The following is a 24,905-nucleotide window of genomic DNA, read 5'->3' on the forward strand; positions in this document are numbered from 1 at the left end:
AATGGCTTAAGTACATCAGTTTCGATAATAATATATTTAATACACAATATTAATTGATATTCCATTGCGAACAATAATAAACATTATAAATGACTTATTATTATGTTTAGGAATATTAGTGGCCATAGATATCCAATCTTTACAAACAGCATGTTATAAAACACTGGGTCTGGGTATCACATTAATATTTATAAGTAACTAACAATAAAAAATAATAATAAGATAATATTAGGTAATACAATATAGGGATGAAAGAATTAAAAGGTATTTATATAATAATAATAATGATCACCAATACCTTAGTAATATGACAATAATACATATTTTTATTGTTTGGACATTTTTTTTTTTTTTTTACAATTGATCAGAGGACAGTATTAATAATAATGTTTGTATTTTTATGTGAAAAAATAGTATAAAATAAATTTAAATTAAGGTCCACGACTCTTATTAAATTATTTACACAATGTAAGATGTCATTAATTTTTACGGAATTTGTTTTTTTGTTATATATATATATATATTATATTTATAATGATATATTAAAAAGTTATAAACAAAACACCAATGAATAATACAATAATAATAATAATAATAATAAGTTGATATAAACTGTTCAATAATTACATGAGTAGATTGTCCCTGAACCGTTAAAACTTAGATCTTAACATCTACACACCACAGTTTTAACAAACCCTAATTGATATTATATGGTCTTCGTGGGGGTAAGAACAGTATGGACATATTCATTAAAATACCACCGCTATTATGGAATACATAATATCATATCGAGATAATATGTCCAGATTTGTTTTATAGTACGAATACAAATGAATAACATTAAAAATTAATAATGACAAACGAAACAAATAAAAATGTGTTAATTAATAGAATTTTAAAAACAATAATAATAAAGATCATTGAACATGCTTATAACTAATGTGTCAACGAAATAAAATACGAAACGTTTAAATATATTGCACATAAGAAATTGGCTGCCAAAAAATGGAAATGCTATTTAATGGAATATAAAACACAATATTATTATATATCAATTTAAAATTAATCAATCAATTAAAAATTGGTTTCTTTAATGGACAGAAGACGAGTATGGCACCTGGTTAAATTTTTATTGAGCTTTCAAGGAACAATAGTGTAATTTGGCGCCCCTAAGACTTTTCTAAATTCACAATAATATATTTTAAATTACCCGTAATACGGTATACGTTACTTATTTCAACATTAGGTAAATTATGTAGGGCTCTTGATTTTTACAGGATTATACCCGTAACATTATACACGGGTACCAGATAATTTCAGTATTACTCGTGTACAAGATTTTCAAGAGCTCAAGTGATATGAATGTCGGGTACAAATTTTTATTTAACGAAAATTGTTAATAAAATAAAATGTATAACCGACAAAGAAAAAAAAAATAAGAAAACACGGTAAAACGATAACGTTTTTATAATAACTCAAACAATAATATTGTAGTAAATATTAATAAAAATGAAACAGTTTACTAAAAGAAAAGTTAGGACGGCAGTTTAATGCACAATTTGGAACCGGAGTTTCATAAACAGGACGGATATTGAAAAACGCGGTTCGTGGGACTCAATAATGTAATGTCAAGGATTCTTTCTTAAACAAAAATGTTACCAAGGACGGTTTATATCCCTTAAAATTAATCTCGCCATGAGGAGGATGATCTATCACAAATCATGCCGGTGAATGTTACATTTTTTTTTTTTTTTTTGTATAAACTTAACTGAACGTTCACCAATCTCGTCGCTGAGGCTGATTATACCTTTTTGAAGTTTTTGACGGAGTCGAATTATTGGGAGTGCCCATCGATCTACGGACGTTCTTCATTTCTCGATCCATTTCTATTTCTTCTAGCCGCTGTGTGACCATCAACTTTTGCTGGACGGACAGACGCAAAAGCTGATTAAGAGTTTTTTTCTCTTCCTCGGCAGCCGCCAACTGTCGCTGAAGATCGTCCATGTGTGTTACTTGTTCTTCACAACGTGCTGCAAACATGGCTCGCAAACCTAGAGGAAATATTTTATTAATGTGTTTTAGAAAATATTTAAATAATTTTCATAAAAAAAATTACTCGAAAATGTTGCAGCGTCTTCTTTGAGCACGCGCAGTTCATTGCGTAATTTAGTCATGGTTTCCGTTACGACCATTTTTTCATTGTCGTATTTCGATTTCAAATTGTTCAATGCGACTTCGGCAGTGTTTTTGTTGGTTTTCAACACCATTCTCAACGACGATATTTGTTCTCGCTTTGTGGCCAACAGCGATTGCAATTTCATAACTTGTTCTCGAAGGTCGGATACCTCATCGTTGTTATCAATCATCAAATTTCTTTGGCCTATTAAAGAATAATGAACACAAACTTATACTAACTGTAATTATTTTTATTATTTCCAAAAACGATTTACCATCATTGTTTTCGCGATTAACCGACTTGGCGTTATCGATGGTACTATTCACAGATTCTTTGAGTAATTTTATTTGTTCTAAAACGTTTCTTAAACTCTTTGCCACAAATGTAGCTTCAGTCAGACTTTCTAATTCTTTGATAAATACATCAGACTTCAAACGCGCTCGAAGAATATCAAGACGTGGATCGTTTTCTTCTGTGTCTTTGGTCGCTTTCATTATCACTGCGGAATATTAATTTTATAATGTAGTTACGATATTTTTCAATCAAACAAATCAGACTTTGGTATAATGTAATTTATATATATACCAGAAGGTGTCGGTATAGACTTTCCATTAAATATGGATACATGATGGACAAGCTGAGCCAGTTCATCAGTTATGACTACAAGGTCATTTTGAGCATTGTCAAGGGAAGCGCTAGCGTCGGTGGCTAATTCACCTAGCAAACGAACGTTAGATTCTAATTCCATTGTTTTTTGTTCTTTGTCTATCAACTAAAAAAAAAAAGAACAAAATAATTAAAAAAACATTACACTCTATTTACTAAAATAAATTACCTTGTTTTTCAATGTTATTAGTTCGTCTTTAAGTGATAACGTTTCCTCTGATGTGTTCAATTGGCTTTCTAGAACTTCAATCTCTCCGTGGAGTTGTTCGATTTCTTTAGACGCCAAATCGAACCATTGTTGATAATCTTCTAAATTGTGATTTGGTTTGCCGTCTTCAGACTGTCGATATCAACAATTTTGTAGATGAGTAAAAAGAAATTATTAAAAAAAACTAACATGACATACTTTATTATCTAACACTTTACGGTTGGTTTGATTTCCAAGGTGTTCTAAAGCTCTGATGTGTGCACCCAATTTATAAATACGAACAGCTAAGTTTTCCAAATCCGATTTACACTTGTCAGACGATAATTGAGACTCTTTGAGGTTTTGAGTCAACATGGTCTTTTCGTTTTCCACTTGTTCCAACTGTTTTTCCAACTTCTTTAATTCGTTTAGATGAATTTCACTGAACAAATCATGTTTGCCGCTTTCGGGGAGATTCATTGTCGAGCCTATGTCGTTTTCTAATTTTTGCAAAGTAGGTAAATCTTCTTCGTCGTCGCTGCCAATGTTCTGATCACCGCCCATTCCTGACAAATTAAATAGGGGTTATTTTTCAAGTTTTCTTGGCAGCAGATTAGTTTTTATAGTCATTATAGTCTGATGCAGGTGGCTTATCAAATTTATAATCAATAATGATTTATGTCAACAACATTTTTGTCTATTTGTTTAGTTTTTAATTAAATTGGATGAGTTTAATATTGTTTCTATTGATTGAAAATGATAAAAATTGGGTTCTTTTTATTACATTTTTTAATTGTAAAATTAATTTGCCTGAAAAATTCTATAAAAATAATTCATTTTAGCAGGTTTTAAACAGTATTTTTATAGCTGAGAAATTAAACAAAGTCCAAGTATCATATTATATTTTTAGAAATATTTTTTTTTTTTAATTCAAACCATAAGTTTTTTTTTTATAAAATTACTTTTTCTTAAAAAATATCATGAAATTTTTAAGCCATGACTAAAATTCTTTAAATTATTAATAATGTTCATATCAACCACAGTATTATATGCTATGTCATTATTTTTAATTCAATTTAATAACTTTTATTTTTAATATTAGTTAAACATTTATATTGTTATATAAATAAATTTATAAATATATTGTTATTAACAAATTGGCTTTGGAAAGTTGAATCCTATTTTCTAAAGTATTTTAATACACTTTTCGCCACTGCTTTTAAGTCACAGTTAAAGAAATAATATTTTTATGGTTAATACCTCTTATGCTGAAAGCCAAATTGCTGAGATTATAAACAGATTCGTTATTGATGCGCTGATCTAATTCTTTTTTTAATGCATATTTAGCTTCACGTTCGCCCTAAAAAAACATATAATAAATATTTAATTAAACTATTAATAGCTAATAACGACAACGCATAGATAAAAAACAATTTTACCTGTAACGATTGCAAAGCTTCTTCCATTTGCTTTTCTGCAATTTTCTTCAACTTGGCTAACTCGTCCACTTGTAAATATAGCAATTCAACGTTTTCTTGAAGTCTACGAATCTCGTGTTTAGCTCCTTCGAATTCTACCTAAAGTGCCCATCGTTGTTAGTAAACTTAATTATAATATACCAATAGATTGTGATGCATCTGAGCAAAGTTGTTTTACGTTTAAACCTTTTTTTTTTTAGATCTTATATAAACTCACTTGTGACGATTTTAAATGAGCAATTTGTTTTTGTAAAGTGATATTTTCTTCTTCCAACTCTGAGTAATCTGATAGTAAATGAGTCTCGCGAGATTTGACTTCACGCAACTCTGCGCGGAGTTGCTTACATTCATGATTTGACTCGTTGCTCTGCCTGATCAAATCGTTATTATCTTGGATTGCTCTGTCCCGTTCCACACGCACACGATCTAGTTCTTGCCTCAGCTAAAATATTTCCATAAGAGTAGTAAAAAATTAATTTAAAAAAAGTTGAATGATGTCAGCACTTTTGTTGTTCATTACCAATTTAGAATCATTTTCCAGCTCGATAATTGTTGTATTCAGCGACGACTCTAAAGCTGCAGTTTCGTATAACAGCGATTCCTCTTGTTCTATACCAGACTTAGTTGTTACTTTGTGAGACGTTTGAAACTTGGTTAAGGCCTAAATATTCCATTAGAATTCATACACAATTACTATTTGAAAACTTACTTAATGCAATTATATTTTTAAAGTTCTTGAAAAGCGTATGTAAGTTTTAACAAAATAGCTGTCAATCGTAATTGAATAGAAGTATTTAAATTGAACAACTTACTTCTTGAGTAATTTCCAATTCCTGTCTGGCATTTTCATATAAATTTTCTAGCTCTTCATATCGCTTTGTTAAAGATTGTTTCTCTTCGAGCAAACTCAGACCGTATGTGGCAGACTGAACTTTTTCTGTGTGTGCTTGGTCTAAATCCCGCGTCAAGCGGTTAATTTCTTGTTGCAGTTCAGCGATTGTTGCCATTCTAAATAGTTAACAATGTTAGTAGGAAAGTATTATGATTATTGCTCGCTATGACTTACTTCAGTCCTTGAACTTTTTTGTTTGCCTATACATAAAAACGTATCGTGACCATGTTGAACTAAAAGTTTTGTTATTCCTAAGCTAATATGAATAAAATATTGAACATTTACTATTTTTTTTAACACATTTTAAAATAATAATTAATTTAATTTAGCGTTTCAATGTCAACATCTTACATTTTTTTTTTTTTAACTTCATATTCCTTATCACTGTTATCAGTGAAACTTGTAAATAAAATTAACGTGGTATAAAACGTGTGCCATAGAGTTTATAATTTGAACCAGTGTTACCAGCATCACAATAAAATCTAAATCTTAAATATATTAATGCATTTGCTTTTGAATTGAAAGTGGATAATTTATGTAAGCCGTTAGCCGAACTGTCTTCATGTTTTCAAGACAAAAAAAAGGTGGCTATTTATTAAATCATTTGTCATGCTATTGACTTTTCAATTTTAATCATTATTTTTCTTAATTTTTTAAAATTAAGGCAAGCTTTACTGTTGTTTTATACAGCTTAAAAGGTTAGGTTCAATAACTTCATAATTTATAAACCTAAATAATTGTTTTTTTTTGTTTTTTTATAATATATAATTTTTATAGATACAGTTAAATTATGTCTAAATAAATTTCAAATCTTCAAACCAATTAATTATTTCCAAAGGCACTGTTTTTTTATTTTCTTTTAGGTTTTTAGCAACAAATAAAGAAAAAGTACACAAAATTGTAATACGTTTTTTGTACCTTATTGGCTTGAAGTCCATAAAAATAAAGATTATTAATAACCAAACAAAATAAAACTTTAAGCATTTATAGGAAATAACTCATAAACATTTACAAACGTGTTTCAAGAATTTTAATTATAAGAATGACACAAAAAACAACTTGTAATATTGCAAAACAAGTTTTAAAACCATTGAACTTTTTTTTTTTTAATATAACAAAAAATTAATTATAAATTCATTTTATTTTGTAAAATATACTTTATTTATCTTCTTTACACGATTTCATCGACTTATCTGACTCACTAGTTAATGACTTGTAAATAGATAATGCCTGCAAAAAAAAAAAAGTTATAAACAAGTAGAAAAATAACAAAAAAAAAAAATATATATATATATATATATATTTTTTTAATTACCTGCGTAACCATTGATGGAACATCAGAAGTGTTACTTGGAATAATAACAGTATTTGTGGACTTGGCCAATTTTCCAAAAGCCTCTACATAAGATTCTGCTAACTTCAAAGACGCGGCGTTGTATCCGTCCTAATAAAGTATACATTATTAGAAAATTACAAACTCACACGGTGTTACAACAGTACTAAACTGATTGTTTTAGAGCGTCGGCAACAAGTCGAATCCCTTTGGCCTTAGCTTCGGCTACAGCTAACAATGCATTCGCTTCTCCTTGAGCTCGGTTGATCTGTTCCTGTTGATCAGCCTCTAAAAAAAAAAGATATCAAATAGTATTGCAAGCTCGATGTCCAAATTTTTTTTTTTATTGGAGTTCTCACCTGAAGCCAAAATTGTAGATTGCCTTTTTCCCTCAGCAACATTGATATCGGCTTCTCTTATACCTTCCGAGTCTAATATGGCGGCACGTTTTTTTCGTTCCGCCTCAACTTGCATTTGCATGGCTTCTTGTACTCTGTTAGGAAGTTTTATATCACCTACATAAATTACACGACTGTTCAGTATACGACATATAGATTAGCACTACGCTGAAACACCATTTTATAAACCTATACTTACGGATTTCATATCGGAAACACACCAATCCCCACGACGCACTCGCCTTGTTAAGACTTTCGACAATTGCGTAATTTAGATTTTCTCTTTCCCTAAAAACTTTATCTAATGATATTTTTCCTAACTCTGACCTGTTTGTAAATTTAAAAAAAATGCATATTACATACTTTGATTATATTAATTTTAAGTAAAACATTTTGATTGAATTTTATTTTATTTCACCTCATAGTGGTTTGAGCTAACTGTGTAATAGCAAACTCTGGATCTTCAACGCCATAACTCGCCAAGTACGGATCTTTGACTCTCAGGTATAAAACACCGTCTATGTTTAGTGTTACATTGTCTATAACGAAAAATAAAATCATATAATTACTTATAATTTAACAAGTATATTATCAAGTATATTGTACGAACCCATAGTGACAGCACTTTGCTTAGGAATATCGATTGCCAATTCTTTCAGACTCTGTACGTAACCTATACGATCTAATACTGGAATCAAAAAATTTAAACCAGGCTCTAAAATTCGGCAAAATTTACCCATTCGTTCAACTATCCATGCCTGAAATAAAATTATTTTTAACATTAAAATTCATAATAATGGTATTAAAAAAAAAACATTGTAATTTCTTTTTATAACGTTCATTTTTTCTTAAATTTTGTTTTGATATTTTTTTCAACATCATTCATGTTAACTTAATTAAAAGTCAACACACAAAATAAGTCCAGTGTTTCAAGCAATCGCTTGCAATAAATAATTTATACAAATAACTATTATTTGACTCATCATTTTAATTATTATGGTTCATACCTCTTGTTGTGGCACAAATAAAATACCAGTGTTAAACGGATTGGAACTTTTAAATCTAGCTAAATTAAATGTTGCCTGGATAGGATTTGGTGTTATTCTTTGATTCTGAAACCGAAAATATAAGACACTTAAAAATGTATAAAATCATAGCACATGTGTAAAAGAAGAGAATTATCTCTTTCGAAATTTTAATGTATGGTTTACTAGTTCACATTAGCACAAACAAAGGGAGGGGGGGGGCTAGGGAAGTTCAAATCCTTCTAAACTTGTTTAGGCTCTAAAAAAATGTCAGAAAACAATCAGGCACAGACCCCAAGTAAGGTTTATAATTATTACTAAAATTCTGAGGAGCTTTCAGTGTTTAATAGGTCTGAACTTCCATCTAGTTGCACCAATGCTAGTTCAATCGGTCATTCGAGCCCGTCAAGATATTTGTGTTGATTACTTTATGATGATTACTGAATCAAAGGTAGAAATAATTTAGTTCTTAAGATAGTTAAAGCCAGGAAAATACCACATTAATCATTTCAAAGACTCAATTATACCAAAATTAAAAATGCAACTGTTAAATAATTTTACACTAGATTGAGTAATCTACTAACTAATAGAACAAGGTATTATTAAAGTCTAAAAATTATATTATATAGTTTTACAAATAGTGGACAATTTTTATTTTTTCCATCAAAAATGTATTTTAATGTATTTACTAAATTTGTCGAAAAAGTGGTATTTACCTCATATTTGGTGTATTAAATTTAATATGTTGTGGATAAACTGTTTTATAACAAGATAGGATACTAATTTATGTTTTATTTATATTTTTTTTCGAATAATTAAACTTTTATACAATTATATTTGAATTACCTTTAAAATTGATGCGATTCTCATGGTGTTAGTCTTGCACACAAACATGATAAATAATTTTACCTACTATATTAAATTTGTATATTACTTTAACCCGTTCAGAATATACTAATTGTCGATGAAGACTGAAGCTGGTTAGACTATTAATTTACATAAAATAATTACTAAAACTCGACTTTCAGTGAAGTATACACGGATCAATTAATGAACGATCAACGATGAAACTTCTAAAGTTCTAACATGGTTTTCGGTAAGGGTAGGTAGATAATTTAAACAATAATAATTCATCTGAAAAATACAAATGCCGAAAAACATAGATAACAATGCGGCTTGTTATCGTTATCAATTTTGTTATGTGATAAGCCAAGGACGACATTTGTGAGAGCTGTAGGCCAACCGACGTTTAGTTTTAAAACCGATTTCTCAATTATTTTAAAATGCGTGTGCACAATTTTAACTTTGGAACAATTCAATTATTTTTGGTAAAATTCATGAAAACATATTTGTATAATAAGTACCTATTTATTCATACTTACATAAAAAAAAATTGTTAATAAAATTTGGACAACTACAAATTGGAAGAAATATCTAAATCATTTTTTTTTTAATGAAAACTGATAACATAATGTAAACAACAGATAACATTACAACCGTGATAAGCAAAAGATCATTTGCAAATGGCAATTGGCAAATCATATTATAAAAGAGTCAAATGTATTGAATTAAAATGAGATGTATAATATATTTATTAGTATTAATCTGTTAAGTAATACTCATGTATTTATTTTAATATAATAGTTTACATTTTTTTTTGATATGGTCGTCGTCAACTAGGTAATTCATAATTACTGATGAATTAAATTGAAATAACACTTCTTCTTCTTGGCATTTAACACTTTAATATTGACGTTTTTTTCTTTTAGATAAAGATAAAACTGTAAACAATACTTTTAAAATGGAAACTGGAAATCAAAATCTTCATGAGTCATCGTTGTGCGGCTTTACGGTATGTTAACATATTATAACAAATTAATTTAGACAGCTAGCTGTCGTTAAACTAAGTGTTATTGAGATGTTTAATGCTTTCCTTACAATGAAATTACAGGAATATACTACTGAAGGTAGAAGAAAACTTATGGGTTGGTTGAATCAACAAATGAAAATTCATTTGACAGATGGACGGATTTTGATTGGAACATTTGTGTGTACTGATAAAGACGCTAATATTATATTAAGTTCTTGCTATGAATATTTTAATGAAAAAGGTATCTGTTTTTAATCATAAAATTAATTTGAAACTTGCTAGTCAAAATTCCAGGAATATTTAATACCTTAACTAAATTGTTTTTATTTACATATAGATTTAGAAACTGGAGAATCTCGATTGCTGGGCCTCGTAATGATTCCTGGTCGACATGTAATTTCTATTCATACTGATGTACAGCAAAAATCTGAACAACCATTAAATTCAAATTTTGAACAAACTATGTAAAAACAATATGTGTAAATTATTATAAAAGTTAAATATTATAATAATACAATTATTCTTAACTATACTTTATATATTTTTTATTATATTTACCCTATTAAGTACAAAGTCACATACGGTTATAATGACTGATTTCAAATGGTTTGCCGATTTGGGAGAGTGGCTACCGGTCAACCAGTATAACAAGAACTGTACCGTCGTATACGATTGGCAAAACCACGAGTAACCCACCTACCGACTGAATAATTGAAAAACATGTGTTTAACGCCTTTCAGCAGTTCTAGCTGATTTGGTGTCAGCGGCTTCAGCCAAGGCTGTGGCATGGCCCGTACCCTCGTTCCGTATTGTACATTGGCAACGACAAGCACACTTAAAATGGAAAACAATAAATGTGTACACATATTGTAGTAGGCGAACGGTTTGGATTTAAAAATGTACAATTCGAAAACGAAAACGTACTATAGGTGTAGTTCATTTAGAAAACTATGATTTTGGATTATATTAAATGCAACGTAAACGGCAAAACTCACAGTACTGTTTGCTTTATAACACATGCCAAATGTCTTCTAGTAGATCACGTACAGTTTTTTATATTACATTCAAAATTCAATAATTGTTTAAAGTAATAGACACGGTGTGTTTTATTAAAGTGATCCACTCGATATATCATATAGGGTTTAATTATTAATTGTTCAATTTTGCGTTCCGTAGGGTTTTTAGTATACAGGTGTCCCACAAAGATAAGACAAATTAAATAACTTTTGTTTTAGTGAATATTTTTAAGATTTTTTTATTCCACTTGACTGGTCGATAACCAGATTTGGATAATTGGTTATGGACCGGTCAAAATGTTCAGCAAATTATTCTAAAGAAAATCTTAAATTTAATCATATTAATGTAACAAAAAAAATAAAAGTATAATTTAAAAAAAGTAAAACAGTTAAGTGCAAAATAAAACGTGGCGCTTATAGCGCATTAATTTAAAAACAAAATCTTAAAAATATTCACTAGAACAAGTTACTTCATTTGTCTTATCTTTGAGGGACACCTGTATATTATGATCTACATTTTTCATTAACTTTTTATACCAATTTATATTACTTTTATAATAATATTATTTTATACAAAATATGTTCTAATATTAAAAAAATGTGTTATTATTTCAATGTTTCTAAACTAGTACTTTTTCATAGTTCATACCAATTTGCAGTGTTACTCGTTTTACATGTAAAAACTGCGTTATCATATATTATAATAATGTACTATGATATAAAAACCAGTTTCACTGTATTTCGTTAAATAATATTTAATGACGGCCAGTAGTTGATTAAAAAAAAATGTATATTTTTTATGTAAATAATAAATAATATTTTTAATACTATATTTGTAATTTAAATAATAATTATCAAATACCTAACTGATGAAGACGATTTTAAAATTAAAAAATGTAATATCTGTGATAATATAATTCCAAGGAGTCTAGCACCGTCTACAACGTCTTTGGTATTTTCTTCCCACAGCTTCGTCTACAGCTTGGTACGGCCTCTTTTTCTTTTTCTCTACGCGCGGTCCATTCACTTATTAGCTGGTAGCCTAATCCCTAAATTATTTAGGACGTCTGTGCACGATGTAGAGAAGATACAAATCTTATGAAGATATTAAATTCTCTATCGTGGTCCATGGGTTTTGAAAGGAATTTCGTCGACCAAAGATGGCAGCACTGTGCCGCGCTCTAACAGGTATCTCCACGCACGACAGCAGCAGGTGAAGTGTGTAAACATTACAATACAAACAAAACAAGTGCAGACGAACACATCTAGCTGCTGCTGTGTAGAGTGGGAAAAATTGTAATTTAAGCGTATATTGCACCTGTTCTCAACCGCATGCATTGGGGGTTAATCAGTTGTAATACCTATTATACAACAATAAAGATAGTGTGACTCAATAATAATATAATATATTATTGTTGTTCACTGTTGTTGACATTTTAGAATAATTCAGAGTTGTATCGTCTGTTCATTTTTTTCTTGTTTTTAAAGTAGAAACACAGAATAATTTCAAAACGGCTTTTTTTTATGTTGTTGTTCCATAAATCTTCTGTATATAGATTATTAATTTTTTTAGTAAATAAAATGTGACGGTTCCGCGTTTTGTTGTGTTAATATTATTGACAACAGTCTTACTTGGTATATTATTATAGTACAATAATAATATTAGGTAATTTTTTTCTACGGAGATGTTGGCGAAGAAGAACGGACGTGGAGAATCGACTGTTAACAGTAGTAATTACTCATAAACCGGGTAATTCACAGCGATGTCATGGAATTTTGCAAATATTTGCTGCTCACGATATTCATGTTTCAAATGGTACGTACCCGTCCTAAGCGTTGCATATTCATTAATCTAAACTAATGTTACGTGCCCTTATTCTCGAATAATCCACTGATCGCTGTATTCTCTGTTACAAACTAAACATTTTTCTACAGGTTTCAGTTGGAGCACGACAAGCATTTGATTTCCTCGGTTTTATGTGGGGATCGGTTTTAGCTAATTTCTTTGAGCTTTTGTTCATCATATTTGGCATTTTCGGTGTTATACAATCGGACGTTTTATATCTCTTATCGGTACGTTTTTTTTTTTATATTCAGTAAAACAAAATATCTAATAAAAATTTTGTAACATTACAGTATTCAGCATGGAGTATCGTTTGGTGTATTTGGAACGTATTCGTAGTGATGTATTACTTGGATTTCAAGATTGCCGTGAGTATTCATTAAGTTGTGTGGACGCAAAATAAAACTCTATTTTGTGAGCAGAGTATAGTCACGATAAAAATTGTATGTTGTTTAGAGTTACGATGTGATGAGTCTCGGTGCAGAAAGCGTCAGCTGGTGGGAGTCTAATGGCCCCGGCTGTAAAATATTTTTTTATCCTAATCATACCGGTATCGAAGAAGACGCCATCAAACCTATTCGGCCAGATTTGATCACTGGATGTGTTGTGGACTATCAAAAAGTTGAAACTCTTCAAGCGTCCTTACAAATTCTTTTAGCTGTTAGTTATTTATTTCATTTCTATTTTTTTTTTTTTTTTTATTCACTAAATTATATGCCATTAATTTTTTTTTTAGATTTGTGGTATTTTGTGCAGTTTATATGTTAGTTGCTGTTCGAAGACCAGAGACGATGGTACGTCTATGAATATTACCTAAATTTATTTGAGAAAACAGAATCATGTTGAAATATTTACTATAACATGTTGTTGACATAGTAGATAGTTATTTTATAAATTTATTTTAAAATCGGTTTATGGTTAAAAGTATTTTTTTTTTTTTAGGAATTTACTATAAGAGCAAACAGCAAAGCACTATTACGCCAATTTACTCGATTGAATATAGCTCACGGAGGGGAGACGAAATTGACGTGATCAGTACCAATACCGAAAGCGATGGTAAATTTTTGCATTTAAAGCAATTAACGTTTTTGTGATAATTACACTCGATTTGTTGTGGTGTTTAGAAGGGGATTTAGATGCTCAAAATTCTCACAACAAACCCATGACCCCTAGAAGGGTAAAACGAAGAAGTGTAACGTCACGAGGAACACTTCCTCCTCCTCATCAAGCTCCGCCGCCATACCTTAGACGACAGTCGAGTTCAAATTACTCTAGCCGCAGACATAAGAATCCGGTTTCTAGACTTATACAACAACAGTATTCTAGTAATTGTTTTTTTTTAAATTTATTTATACATTTATGTGGTACACATTCTTTGTAATTTACACAATAACATTTTGATTTTATATTTATTATTAGATAATGGTTTGAACGATTCGTCAACATCGAATGATTCCACCCATCCTTTGTATCCCGAATGCCGGGTACAATTAAGGAACGTCAACAGGGGTATTGTTAATCCAGCGTTGGACACAGAGTCAGAAAGGCCAACATCGGCTCGTTCGACTTATTCAAATTTTCATGGAGCTCGCGGACGACCCAGGCAAGTGCCTACTCATTCGACTTTTTTCGCTCCGTCAGAACAGCCACCTCCTGCGTATCGAAGTAACGTTTCGGTCAATTCTGAAACGGTTATTTGAGAACAATCATTTTAATAATACTACTTATATAGTTAAGTAGATGCAATTTTCAGATCTCATTTTTTATCTAGAATAGTATCAATGTGCCCAATAAATAACTTATATTGTTTGACCAAATTGATAACTTTATTCTAACGTTTTCAGTATTAAAAAAAAAAAAAAAAACCAATTAGGAAATAATCTTTTTTGTATTATTACGATATATCTTATATCACGGAAGTAATATCAAAGATGAATTTAAATTGGAATTTTTTTTTTTTTTTGTAATCTAGTACCTTAATTTATTTTAAGTTTTAAACAAATATTTGATTTAGTAATACTTGCAAAAATAATAAAATTTGCCAATGTATTATACTATGTGTAATAACTGTAAATAATAAATGTAAAATAGAATTTTTTTTTTTGTTTTATACCAATGACAATATTGTACTCTATGGTATAAAATATATTGGGTTTTTATGTTGTACAGTATTTAAAAAAAAAAAAAATGTTTTTTTTTCTTCAATTTTGTATGATTTAATTCAATTAGCAATATTATAAAGATACTGTTAGGTACAAACAATAATAGAATCAATTTGAATATAGTTTAAAATCTGGAAATTTATGTATATTATAAAAAAGTCATAATAAAGTTGCTCGCATGATGATACGTTTTTTATTATAACAAATATTTATTATTAAATCAATTTAAAAAGATGCTAAGGCAATAGAAAGAATTCCCAATATATATTTTATGTATTTTAGAGGAGTTTTTTTTTGGCTGTTTATTGTGTTCCAAATTAAGTAAACTTTTTGGGGAGAGGGAGAAGCAGTGTTATTTTATAATATACATTGGTAGTTGAAACTTCTCGTACGCTACAAACAAAATAGATTAAGCCCTATGATGTTCTCAAGAGTAGCTAATATATTAGTAATTTTATTTATTTATTCAATTCAAATTAGCTCTTTTTATGATGAAAAACTAATTTCGTTTCATAAATTAAGAGTTAAAAAATAATAACTCTCCAACTTGGAAACAATATATATATATATATGTATAAATTATGTACTGAATGTGATATTGTCTGAACTGAAACTGTCTGTCTTTTTGGATTTACGTCTTGCTAATAATAATTTTGTGACGTCTCACTTTTAAATTTAAAATAAAATAATAGTACAATGAAAATACAATTTATTTACAAAAATAATAATTTTATTGTATACACTAATAGAAAATAAATAATTAGTAGCTAAAAATTTAAAGATTTATTCAGTCTATAAATAACTAGAAAACATTACACATTTAAAAATATTGTACCAATATTTTTTTAAAATTTTTTTTATGGCAATAATGTAATTTTGTGAGTTACATATTATTATTGTTATTAAATTTAATGACTGTTTGCACAAACTACGCTTAAAATGAAACAGTAGTTCAACAAGATTAAAACTAAAATATAGTTGACGCGGATTTACAAAAAACAATAATTTTTGGTACTTAACTATGTAAAGTTTTACACAATTTTTACCTATTATACTCTCTAAAGTATATATTTTTTGAACATTTCAAATGTTGTTTAACATATTTACTTATAATTTTTGTTATATATAAATACTCTTTTGTATTAAATTATGTTTGTATATTATGATATTTGTTTAAGGTAATTTCGAAATGAATAAATCTTTAGAGTAAACTACGATTTGTATAAAATATTTTTTAAACAAAGATGTTGTTTGTTTCATTTTTTACTGTGCTGAGTTTTTTTTGAAAATAAATTAAATAACAAAAATATAAGAGCTATGGTCTTTGGGATCCAATAATTCCGTTTCCAATTTTTAATTAATCTTCGAACGTAAACAAATTTTTTTAGGTAAACAACTTGAGTTCAGCTTTTATTTGGCTATGATTTCAATGAACCGATGTACTGCACTAAAAAAAGTTAACATCCGATGTGCAGGTTATGTACGATGTCGTTCATAACCTGTCGCTGTAGCTGCTATAAGTGATCGACGTCTGCCATCGTACCACCTTTCCAAGCTATCGTTATACAATAATGTTGAAGTAGCTGTTGTAATATTTCCAACTCGTCGAGCATTTCGAGTCGTTCCACGCGATATCTATCGGCTTCGGGTAAATGTTCGTATATGTTGTTCATGTTCCAACAACGAGCGCTGTCCCATCCGACTCGCACAAACCTATACACGATACGATCAATTTTCTATTAAACATTTCACAAGCAACAAATGAAAACTTCTTAGGTTTATACCTGTCCATTTGGGTTTGGGAACTTAAACAAGTATCGACCCCGGCCAATTCACATCCTCTGTTTCGTAAATTATCCAACATTATTCGACCAAAATTATCTCCCATGTTCATCTGAAAAATACAGATATATTTTAACTCTCTTAATATTAACTACTTAGCATTGGCGTTCAATTCCAAAATAAACTAACTCGATCCTATACACTTTTTTTTTATTGAGAATAATCAAAAAAACAAGTAAATTTATACTTGCAAATGTTATAATCAAATGGTAACAAAATATCATTGATAATAAAAAAATATCTTAAATTGTTATATATTCGATAAAAATATCTTTCTATCTAAATTGTATTTTAAACTTTCTAAAAAATTCTTATCCGATTGAGTTAATGTTTCAAAACTGTTGTTTAACTATATGACAATATTTTTTTTCGTCATGAGAAAAAACGTTTACATAAGACAAAAAACAAATTGCATTTTTATAATGTGTTTCAGAGGTCGTTTCTATTTTTAAGGCTTTCTTTCCAAACAATTTCTATTGAAAGTAGTTAAAACTAAACCTGCTCGTAGTTGACGAAAAATACATCGTTGAACTTGTTAGCAATCCATTGTAACAGCAATGAAGAACTTTCGGGTCTCATGTATACGAGCACACATTCGGCTAGGAACATAGTTGGGATTTCAAAATTAATACCGCTCTGGGATAATTTGTTTTCAAGTTCAGCCAAGTTTCTAAGGTCTGTGCCTATTATGTGATAATCGGACCCGTGAAGATCTGATCCGACCATTTGAACTTCACCCTCTAGAAAATGCAAACAACGCATTTTGAAAAAAGGTTAATCGTGTCAATAGTTTCCATAAGGTTATTGTTCTTAAAATTACCTTGTGAGCTGATGGATTGCAATAGAGAATTACTTCTTTTGATCAAGAAACATTTTTTGGACGTAACGGAAGAAAAATCGACTTCTACATAATTGTTCACTTTCACTTCGCTGTCTTTCAGCCGCCAATATAATGTATCGAAACCCGCACCCAGGTTGATAATTTGACAGTTTGATCCTGTTTTCTAAGGACATAATATTCGGGTTTAACCAAAGCAGAATTTTTATAAGATCGGTACTCTTTGTAACGTTATGCTACCTTAAGAAATTTGTCCATGAACATGGCTACGCCTTTGGTGCGTGCGTAATATCCTCTGTTTATTTCTGGTGTTTTACGTTCGAAACCGGTGACGAAATGTTGTATGTAATCGTCGTGCCAGTATCCCATTTTTACAGCCGAGTACTTGCATTTAGTGGCATCGTTATTGGTCGCTTGCACTCCTTCGTCGAAAGACATTGTTGTGTATATTATATATTACAATTAGGAGTTAAAAAAAAAAATAATAATTAAAGCCAATCTTTTGTGTTGTGTTAAAATTAATTTTTTTAATAGGCTACTACAAAAAGATCAAACGGTATATATAATTTAAACGATTATGATTAAAGAAATGTATCGGTTTTCAATACAATTATTATTTAACTGTGAAAATCAAAATTTTTAAAAATCAAGTTTTTAAAATTCTTTGTTGTTATCTGTATTCTGTTATCACTTTTTTGGTCTTATCAAAATACCATCAACATTGCAGAAATATATATAATAAATATTATAATACGTTTATTATTTCAAATTTGAGAAACTTATAATAAAATGACGTAAGGGCCTAAAGTTATTTAAACGACAAAAGTTCCAACTTGGCATCTTTCAAATCAAAAACGTTAATTGTATAGTAATCAAGTTTTACTTATGATTAAAATTCAAGTTCACCAAAACCGTTCAATAATTATTGATGGGTACACCTTATTAAAATTTCATAGTATTTCGATCACTGTTAAAAATTATTATCAGTTTTCTAATTTTTGCTCAATGATAAACTGATAAATCTAACTGCAAAACTCAAGTGGAAACGAATAATTAATACCCAATATACGTATTAATATTTTTTGCGTCATTATTGTGCACTGTATACATAATTACATTCACAAATAAATAAATACCGACATATTTTATTAATATATTTTAGTTAGTGCATATTATTATCGTTTTGTAAGAGCACGTAAGAGCACTACAAGTGGGGGCTGTTTATTTATTAATTATACAGATTAACATTAATCTATTATTGACTATTCAATATTCTTATATTATTTTTTTGTTTTGTACTCATCTAAGGTGTCTCTCGATTAGTAAGTATAATATATAGGTAATGCCAACGTTGGCCAATAATTAAAGTCGTTTACTTTTCATTGTTGTTTGTTATCTGGTCATTTTTTTGTATTTAGATTTTATGCTATCGAAGAGAATATTAATTAATATTAATAATTAATATTGTATATTATTTAAAAAACCTACAAAATGGTCCTAGCTTGGTTTATGGCCGAAAACTGGAGCGGTGATCAACGTGAAGAACATCACAAGCAACCGCCGGAATTTGTCGAACTAGGCACTTTGTACAAGCTCACTCGAGTGGAACACTATAAAGTAATAAATCACAAAATTATTATAATTCAAAGTTAAATTTAATTAGCAGCAAGTTAATTGATTTTCAAACGATTGTTGCTGTTTCAGGTGGATCAGTTGAATCCGTCGAACGATGAGCTTTTGAATGAGCTTAAAAAAAATAGAGGATACTCTTACGAGGATGAAATTACGTGTTCCAAAGAATGTCTACAAGATTATGAAAATAAAGTATGCTTACCTAAATCTAAATAACAAAATATGGTTTTATTCGAAATAACATGTATATGTTAATGGCATTTAAAAAAAATTATATTTCAGTTAAAAATGTTTTTCGAAGAACATCTCCACACTGACGAAGAAATAAGATTGGTCTTAGAAGGCTCGGGTTATTTTGATGTTAGAGATGTCAATGACAGTTGGATTCGTATTAAAGTCGAACCTGGCGATTTATTGATTATTCCCAAAGGAATCTATCACCGTTTCACTTTGGATACAAACGTAAAGACGACTAAGTCTTATGAATTTAACGATAATGCGTTTTGGTTAGGTATTAAATTATTGTTTTTATTATTTTTTTTTATAGAATTTTATTCGAGCTAAACGACTATTTGTCGGCGAACCCGTATGGACGCCACACAACAGACCTGCCGATCATATGGAATGTAGAAAAGAATATTTGAGCCAAATAAAATCTTTTTAACCGCACTTATGTCGAAATGTTAATCGCATTCATTAATAAAAAATCGTTAAAGTACTGCTCTGTTTATTTACGTTGTTATTTTTTTTTTTTTATACAAAGAATATTTTATTATGTAAAATGTTGAATTTAATGCTCAATATTAGCCTCTATCGGCACAAATCATAATACATTTATTATTATAAACCGTACGGGTACGGTGTGGCGCAGTGGATACCGCAGCTGCCGCAAGGCGCCTGAGGTTAAGCTGCGACCGGTACCGCTTGATCCCGGATGGGTGACCACACCCGGGTTTTTAGCGGCAAACCACACCAATAGGCCGACCGGTGAGGACCAAGTTAGCTATAATCCCGGTCAATAAGTCCACACGACATTATTTATTTATTATAATATATTATGGGAATCATTTTTTTCCCCAAAAAGAAAACATTTAAATACTTTTAAGATGTCTGTACATATTTTACAACAATATCTTCGAATGAGTTTTTGTTCGATGTTTAAAACTAATTATACAAACAGGCGATTAATGAACCTTTTTTCATTGTTAAACGCCTAAAACTTTCTGATAGTCTCTTAAATTAAAAATGGACAAACACTTGAAAATTGACTCATATTGAATAATACTTTTTAAACACTTTTATTCACATGCCTACATTTAATTTCCTAATTATAGTGCTGACCTACAACCTAAACCAGCAGGGCTTTGGTTTCCTATTTTTTTTTTTTTTTTTATAAAATGTTTGTTCGCCGAATGCAAGCAACAAGGTAAAGTCTAATGATTAGTGTAAAAAAACTATATTCAAATTTAATATTGTGAAGGTATTAACTAGAAAAATAAGACAAGGCTTACGTCACTGCGGCAACAACGGCCAACTAGTTAACCTGTAAAAAAAAACCTATAAAAACATATTTTTAGACATGTCTTGTTTTCACCGTTTGCTTCTTTTGCTCGACACATAATACCTTCTCCTTGACGAGCTGTCATATACTTAACTGCCGTTTATTATATTTATATATAAATAATTGTCAAAAGTCCAAAGTATGTGTTCGTTTTCCAATTTATACACCTGGGTCGACCCACGCACATAGCCTGTCACAACTAGCACTGTGCATTTTTGCACCTTTTTTTTTTTTTTGGCTAGTGTTACAATAAGTAGTCCAAAACATCTTAATTTCTTTGTATTTTTTTTTTCTTGTGGACCTTATTCTTATTTCGACCTTGATCGTCGTACCTAGGTACTTGCATAATATCATATCAAGCTTACATTAGGAAGTGCTAAAACCACGTGTACCTGACTAAACATACCTAATTCTTATCTTGAAACCATTAGATAAAAAGTATTATAAAATAAACAATATGAACAGAGTATGTACTATGTACGTTGTTAAAAATATATGCCTATAAATCAAGGATTGGCGTTTGCATTTTTGGGGGTGCTAATTTTGAAAATAACAAAACAAAAAAAGTAGTGTATAGTAGTTGATAACACTTGTAAGCGTTTCGATTCAATGAAATGGTATTAATATTCGAATAGTTATTGGCCTGATCTGCTTAGTGTATTACAAACAATTCGAATGCTTATTGTATATTATGATATTTTGTTTGTTAATTTGCGAATATGTCAGCCTCTCGTTTTTATAGTCTTCTTTTTTTTTATTTGTATGGTCGTTTTATTGTTTGATGTTTTTTGCCAAAGAGGCACATAAGTCGTTGCAGAGGGCTTATTTAAAACAGTAGTTGGCATCAAAAGCGAGACCAACAATATCTAAGGTTGGCCAAAAAATTAATATATTTAAAAATATAGTTCATTCGTCGGTCCTAATCAATATTTTTTAATCCTAATTGAGTGTCCTAAGAGTCACAGCAGTACCATACAAAATAAGAGTACTAATCAATTTTTTTTTATTTATAATATTTATTGTTTTTTGTCTTAGAAACCTCATCCGCGCGTTTGTTTATTTAGTCAATATCGAATATGTAAGAAGTTCATACTAATTATACATGACAACAAGTATCCATATGACATAATATGAACGACCAAAAAAAGTATTTGATAGGAATGTACAAGGACATGAAAATCGAGTTGGAAGAAATCACCAAACTCGATGAAAAAGCTAATAATGAGGCTAAAGATCTGTTATCAGAATTGGACAGCGCCGTTAAAGGTAGCAGAAATTTTCAACCCTTTTGAGCCATAGAAGTATTATATTGAAACAACAGTTAAAATAATTTGTAACAAAAATATGTGTTACTCAAACAATGATAACAATAGTAAGATATAAAATTGGATACAACACAAAGTATAAAAAAAAATGTGCAATGAGTGTTCAGTAGAAAATGAATAATGGCACAAATAGACGTGGGTAGAGTCAGAGTTTGAGACCTTAAAAAGGATCAAATGAGAAATATCAGAGTGAGAACGGAGATAGAGGGACGAGGCCAGAAGTCATAAGAGGAATGGTCTGAATAGCTTCTTATAGTATATGACAAAAGTCGAGCAATAGCAAAAGTCGTTTGGCAGTCGCCTTAGAAATATCAGAACTTCAGAAGGTGAGATAAGGATGATTTTGGGGAAGTATATAAATGAAGATTTGGCGAGAAAAAGTGTGCAGCTTACACCAGAAGATTCAATATAATGTTCTCGGATTTCTTTTTCACATGAAAATAAGTGTAAATGTATTGTGCTTTGGAATGAAATATATTCATGTTATTATATTTGTTTGTTTTAGAAATGCATGAAATAAATGAAGAATATGAGTTGTTGAAATCGTACGTTTCGAAGAAGGAAAAAGAAACAAAGATGATTGACAAGTTGAAAGAAAACATCCATTCTCTAGAATCTGAGTACACGAAAAACAAGTCTACGATATCCCGTATGTTTGTAATCAAGCAACATTAATTGTTTTTTTTTTATAATTATTCCGTAACGTTAATCATTACATTTATTTTATTAATTTTTGTCTGAAGGATTGAAAAATGAACCGTTAAATTCTTTAGAACTCAGTTGCGATAGTTCCATAGGTTTCGATTCCGTGACAACTACGTCGAAATCGGTATTTAAAAGTTTTGATTATTTTTTAACACATCAGTTAATGAGTAGTATTCTGTATTACCACTACATAGAAGAAAATATAGTTGGAAAACAACCAAAGAGTTTTAGTAGGACTTGACGAATCCTACCTTAACTCTTCAAGTTTCTTGTAATACCACATATTATCAGTTTGACTAATTGTTAATGTAGTCGGAGTATGTTTAAATACATTTCATTTAATTTGCAATAACACCTTCATCTACATCTTTATTCCGAAAATGCAACAAAATATGCCATTGGTTGGCCATTTGGTTCTATCAAAGCGTGGAAACAATGACTAGAACAATATTGTGTTTAGGAAAACAAACCGTACAGGAGCCTGTATTATGAAATCCAAGACAAGTTTGCGGAAAATAAAAAAAGAATAAATTCAATATTAAACACCAATAGTAAGATGCGGTCGGCAATCAGGTCGGCAGTGGGCAATTTGAATTCGGTGAGTTGACAACAAACAACACTGTTTGTTTGGATTCGATTAGCGAGATGTTAATAAAAAACTTAAACATTTCTATCTAAAGGTCATCGACGAAACAAACCTAACTGTCATGTCGGTGCAAACGGATTTGGAAAGATTGTTTCTCGGCGACCGAGAAGTCGTTAGCAACGTAATAACATCAGGCAAATAACAATCCCCTTGAACTGCTGGACCAGTCTTAATTTTTTTTTTCAGTTGATCAAACTTAACAATGATCTTGAGCAGGAGAAACTCAAAAACTGGTGCCGTTTAAATTGTTTGGAATCTGAAATCCAAGAAATGGGACAACGCACTAAAATCAATTACAAGCCAAACGTTTTGAGCGGACATACCAATTATACTGCCCGACAATTGGAAAAGTTCACTTTTGGACAGTTAATGCAACTATGGGAAAAAGACCTTGTGCAATGGCCACAGCAATTACCAAACAAGGAACCATAGCTGTTATTGATATCACCGCTGTGGCCAATGATAATTATTCATTTTTGATTTGTCGATTGAAACCCAATTTATTAATTACCTAATTTAAACCATATTTTTGGAACAGACTACTCTTTATAATAATAATAGCTTCGCTTCAATAAATAATAGAATAGTCGAGTTTAACGCATTTTTAATTGCTATGAGAGCTTAAAGAAAAGTGTCTAAAGATTTCCTAAGGCAAAGTGTAAAATTAGTCCAAAGCATCTTGTTCGAGGTCAAATTTGCCAAGATCATGAAATGGAATAGCTAATGAAAATTTAGGTGCATCTGTATTAGGCATGTGAGGTAACAATGGATTTAGGGAATGGACTTAGCAGGGAAAATAAGTATCAATACGAGAAATTGTAACCAAAAATTAAATCAGGGTTGAAGAAAACGACTCAATATTAATTCCAATTGAACTCCACCATGCGTGCTTTGTGCTCTGCGATATTGTTAAAGTTTAGATTTACTTTGTTTTTTGTTATAATCTATTTAAATAATTCAATCTTTTAGACATGGAAAATTAAGGTATATTTTACCAAAATATTATCTACAATAATAAACCTTTAGGATCTTTTGCTATAACAACTTAGTACACACGTGTAAATAAACAATTGCTTAGAGTGCTTATGTATGTGTCTAATTGAATTGTGCAATTGGGCAATTGATTATATACGTATGATTGTATTGAAAACGATAAACGACCGTGTTCTTGGCTAGGTTTAATTATCTAGGAATCAAGTATATGTTCGCAAATGCAAAAAAAACATTAAATTTCAATATTCCAACATAATATTATATAAAGCGCGCATTAACCAACTCTTTTACTTTTAGAGTTCTTTTTTACAGTCGGG

At 29.9% G+C, this 24,905-nt stretch overlaps 6 protein-coding genes across 7 annotated transcripts; 3 read left to right on the plus strand and 3 right to left on the minus strand.

The window, feature by feature from the left end:
* Positions 1-6: 6 nt before the first annotated feature.
* LOC126847040 (protein bicaudal D) lies at positions 7-5,771 on the minus strand. The gene is made up of 12 exons (XM_050587008.1): positions 5,574-5,771; positions 5,320-5,515; positions 5,028-5,168; positions 4,725-4,949; positions 4,469-4,606; positions 4,290-4,389; positions 3,249-3,595; positions 3,012-3,182; positions 2,762-2,948; positions 2,451-2,675; positions 2,117-2,380; positions 7-2,051 (listed from the first exon to the last, which is right to left on the minus strand). The coding sequence occupies exons 2-12, from the start codon at positions 5,512-5,514 to the stop codon at positions 1,777-1,779; spliced, it is 2,268 nt and encodes a 755-aa protein (XP_050442965.1). The 5' UTR covers position 5,515; positions 5,574-5,771; the 3' UTR covers positions 7-1,776.
* A 635-nt stretch (positions 5,772-6,406) lies between these two features.
* Positions 6,407-9,328, minus strand: LOC126847043 (stomatin-like protein 2, mitochondrial). 2 transcript variants are annotated; one of them, XM_050587016.1, is made up of 9 exons: positions 9,002-9,317; positions 8,138-8,242; positions 7,741-7,888; positions 7,549-7,669; positions 7,330-7,457; positions 7,092-7,247; positions 6,905-7,020; positions 6,715-6,843; positions 6,407-6,629 (listed from the first exon to the last, which is right to left on the minus strand). In XM_050587016.1, exons 1-9 carry the CDS (start codon positions 9,047-9,049, stop codon positions 6,558-6,560), a joined length of 1,023 nt encoding a protein of 340 aa, XP_050442973.1. In that variant the 5' UTR covers positions 9,050-9,317; the 3' UTR covers positions 6,407-6,557. The 2 variants fall into 2 exon arrangements, with proteins under 2 accessions (XP_050442973.1, XP_050442974.1); XM_050587017.1 differs by lacking the exon at positions 8,138-8,242 and having other exon boundaries at positions 9,002-9,328.
* Positions 9,329-9,662: 334 nt separating this feature from the next.
* On the plus strand, positions 9,663-10,557 carry LOC126847044 (N-alpha-acetyltransferase 38, NatC auxiliary subunit). The gene is made up of 4 exons (XM_050587018.1): positions 9,663-9,835; positions 9,925-10,007; positions 10,107-10,266; positions 10,363-10,557. Exons 2-4 carry the CDS (start codon positions 9,957-9,959, stop codon positions 10,491-10,493), a joined length of 342 nt encoding a protein of 113 aa, XP_050442975.1. The 5' UTR covers positions 9,663-9,835; positions 9,925-9,956; the 3' UTR covers positions 10,494-10,557.
* A 1,779-nt stretch (positions 10,558-12,336) lies between these two features.
* LOC126846902 (sodium/potassium-transporting ATPase subunit beta-1-interacting protein) lies at positions 12,337-15,016 on the plus strand. Its single transcript, XM_050586756.1, has 8 exons — positions 12,337-12,857; positions 12,977-13,114; positions 13,178-13,252; positions 13,341-13,544; positions 13,621-13,678; positions 13,827-13,940; positions 14,009-14,209; positions 14,304-15,016. Exons 1-8 carry the CDS (start codon positions 12,810-12,812, stop codon positions 14,582-14,584), a joined length of 1,119 nt encoding a protein of 372 aa, XP_050442713.1. The 5' UTR covers positions 12,337-12,809; the 3' UTR covers positions 14,585-15,016.
* Positions 15,017-16,070: 1,054 nt separating this feature from the next.
* Positions 16,071-18,384, minus strand: LOC126846903 (leucine carboxyl methyltransferase 1). Its single transcript, XM_050586757.1, has 5 exons — positions 17,967-18,384; positions 17,709-17,892; positions 17,387-17,628; positions 16,831-16,940; positions 16,071-16,759 (listed from the first exon to the last, which is right to left on the minus strand). The coding sequence occupies exons 1-5, from the start codon at positions 18,162-18,164 to the stop codon at positions 16,561-16,563; spliced, it is 933 nt and encodes a 310-aa protein (XP_050442714.1). The 5' UTR covers positions 18,165-18,384; the 3' UTR covers positions 16,071-16,560.
* Positions 18,385-18,734: 350 nt separating this feature from the next.
* LOC126846599 (acireductone dioxygenase) lies at positions 18,735-20,088 on the plus strand. The gene is made up of 5 exons (XM_050586219.1): positions 18,735-19,048; positions 19,145-19,343; positions 19,431-19,550; positions 19,641-19,820; positions 19,906-20,088. The coding sequence occupies exons 2-5, from the start codon at positions 19,218-19,220 to the stop codon at positions 20,020-20,022; spliced, it is 543 nt and encodes a 180-aa protein (XP_050442176.1). The 5' UTR covers positions 18,735-19,048; positions 19,145-19,217; the 3' UTR covers positions 20,023-20,088.
* The last annotated feature ends 4,817 nt before the right edge of the window (positions 20,089-24,905 follow it).

Source organism: Adelges cooleyi, unplaced genomic scaffold, assembly GCF_023614345.1.
Source record: "Adelges cooleyi isolate 19-005CV unplaced genomic scaffold, UGA_ACOO_1.1 ACOO_flye_CR_arks_rails_tigmint_CR_PRNA_9, whole genome shotgun sequence".
In the NCBI taxonomy this organism is placed as follows: domain Eukaryota; kingdom Metazoa; phylum Arthropoda; class Insecta; order Hemiptera; family Adelgidae; genus Adelges; species Adelges cooleyi.

Coding starts and splice junctions, on each gene's coding strand:
- LOC126847040 (XM_050587008.1), bottom strand. CDS start 5,514: ATGGCAACAATCGCTGAACTGCAACAAGAAATTAACCGCTTGACGCGG. Junction 4,607..4,724: donor CTCATTTAAAATCGTCACAA/GTGAGTTTATAT, acceptor TGGGCACTTTAG/GTAGAATTCGAAGGAGCTAA. Junction 2,949..3,011: donor TAATAACATTGAAAAACAAG/GTAATTTATTTT, acceptor TTTTTTTTTTAG/TTGATAGACAAAGAACAAAA.
- LOC126847043 (XM_050587016.1), bottom strand. CDS start 9,049: ATGTTTGTGTGCAAGACTAACACCATGAGAATCGCATCAATTTTAAAG. Junction 7,248..7,329: donor GTGTTTCCGATATGAAATCC/GTAAGTATAGGT, acceptor TAATTTATGTAG/GTGATATAAAACTTCCTAAC. Junction 6,844..6,904: donor CCGACGCTCTAAAACAATCA/GTTTAGTACTGT, acceptor ATACTTTATTAG/GACGGATACAACGCCGCGTC.
- LOC126847044 (XM_050587018.1), top strand. CDS start 9,957: ATGGAAACTGGAAATCAAAATCTTCATGAGTCATCGTTGTGCGGCTTT. Junction 10,008..10,106: donor CATCGTTGTGCGGCTTTACG/GTATGTTAACAT, acceptor ATGAAATTACAG/GAATATACTACTGAAGGTAG. Junction 10,267..10,362: donor TGAATATTTTAATGAAAAAG/GTATCTGTTTTT, acceptor ATTTACATATAG/ATTTAGAAACTGGAGAATCT.
- LOC126846902 (XM_050586756.1), top strand. CDS start 12,810: ATGGAATTTTGCAAATATTTGCTGCTCACGATATTCATGTTTCAAATG. Junction 13,545..13,620: donor CCTTACAAATTCTTTTAGCT/GTTAGTTATTTA, acceptor TTTTTTTTTTAG/ATTTGTGGTATTTTGTGCAG. Junction 14,210..14,303: donor TATACAACAACAGTATTCTA/GTAATTGTTTTT, acceptor ATTTATTATTAG/ATAATGGTTTGAACGATTCG.
- LOC126846903 (XM_050586757.1), bottom strand. CDS start 18,164: ATGTCTTTCGACGAAGGAGTGCAAGCGACCAATAACGATGCCACTAAA. Junction 17,893..17,966: donor TCATGGACAAATTTCTTAAG/GTAGCATAACGT, acceptor TTATGTCCTTAG/AAAACAGGATCAAACTGTCA. Junction 16,941..17,386: donor TTTTCGTCAACTACGAGCAG/GTTTAGTTTTAA, acceptor TGTATTTTTCAG/ATGAACATGGGAGATAATTT.
- LOC126846599 (XM_050586219.1), top strand. CDS start 19,218: ATGGTCCTAGCTTGGTTTATGGCCGAAAACTGGAGCGGTGATCAACGT. Junction 19,344..19,430: donor CTCGAGTGGAACACTATAAA/GTAATAAATCAC, acceptor TTGCTGTTTCAG/GTGGATCAGTTGAATCCGTC. Junction 19,551..19,640: donor TACAAGATTATGAAAATAAA/GTATGCTTACCT, acceptor ATTATATTTCAG/TTAAAAATGTTTTTCGAAGA.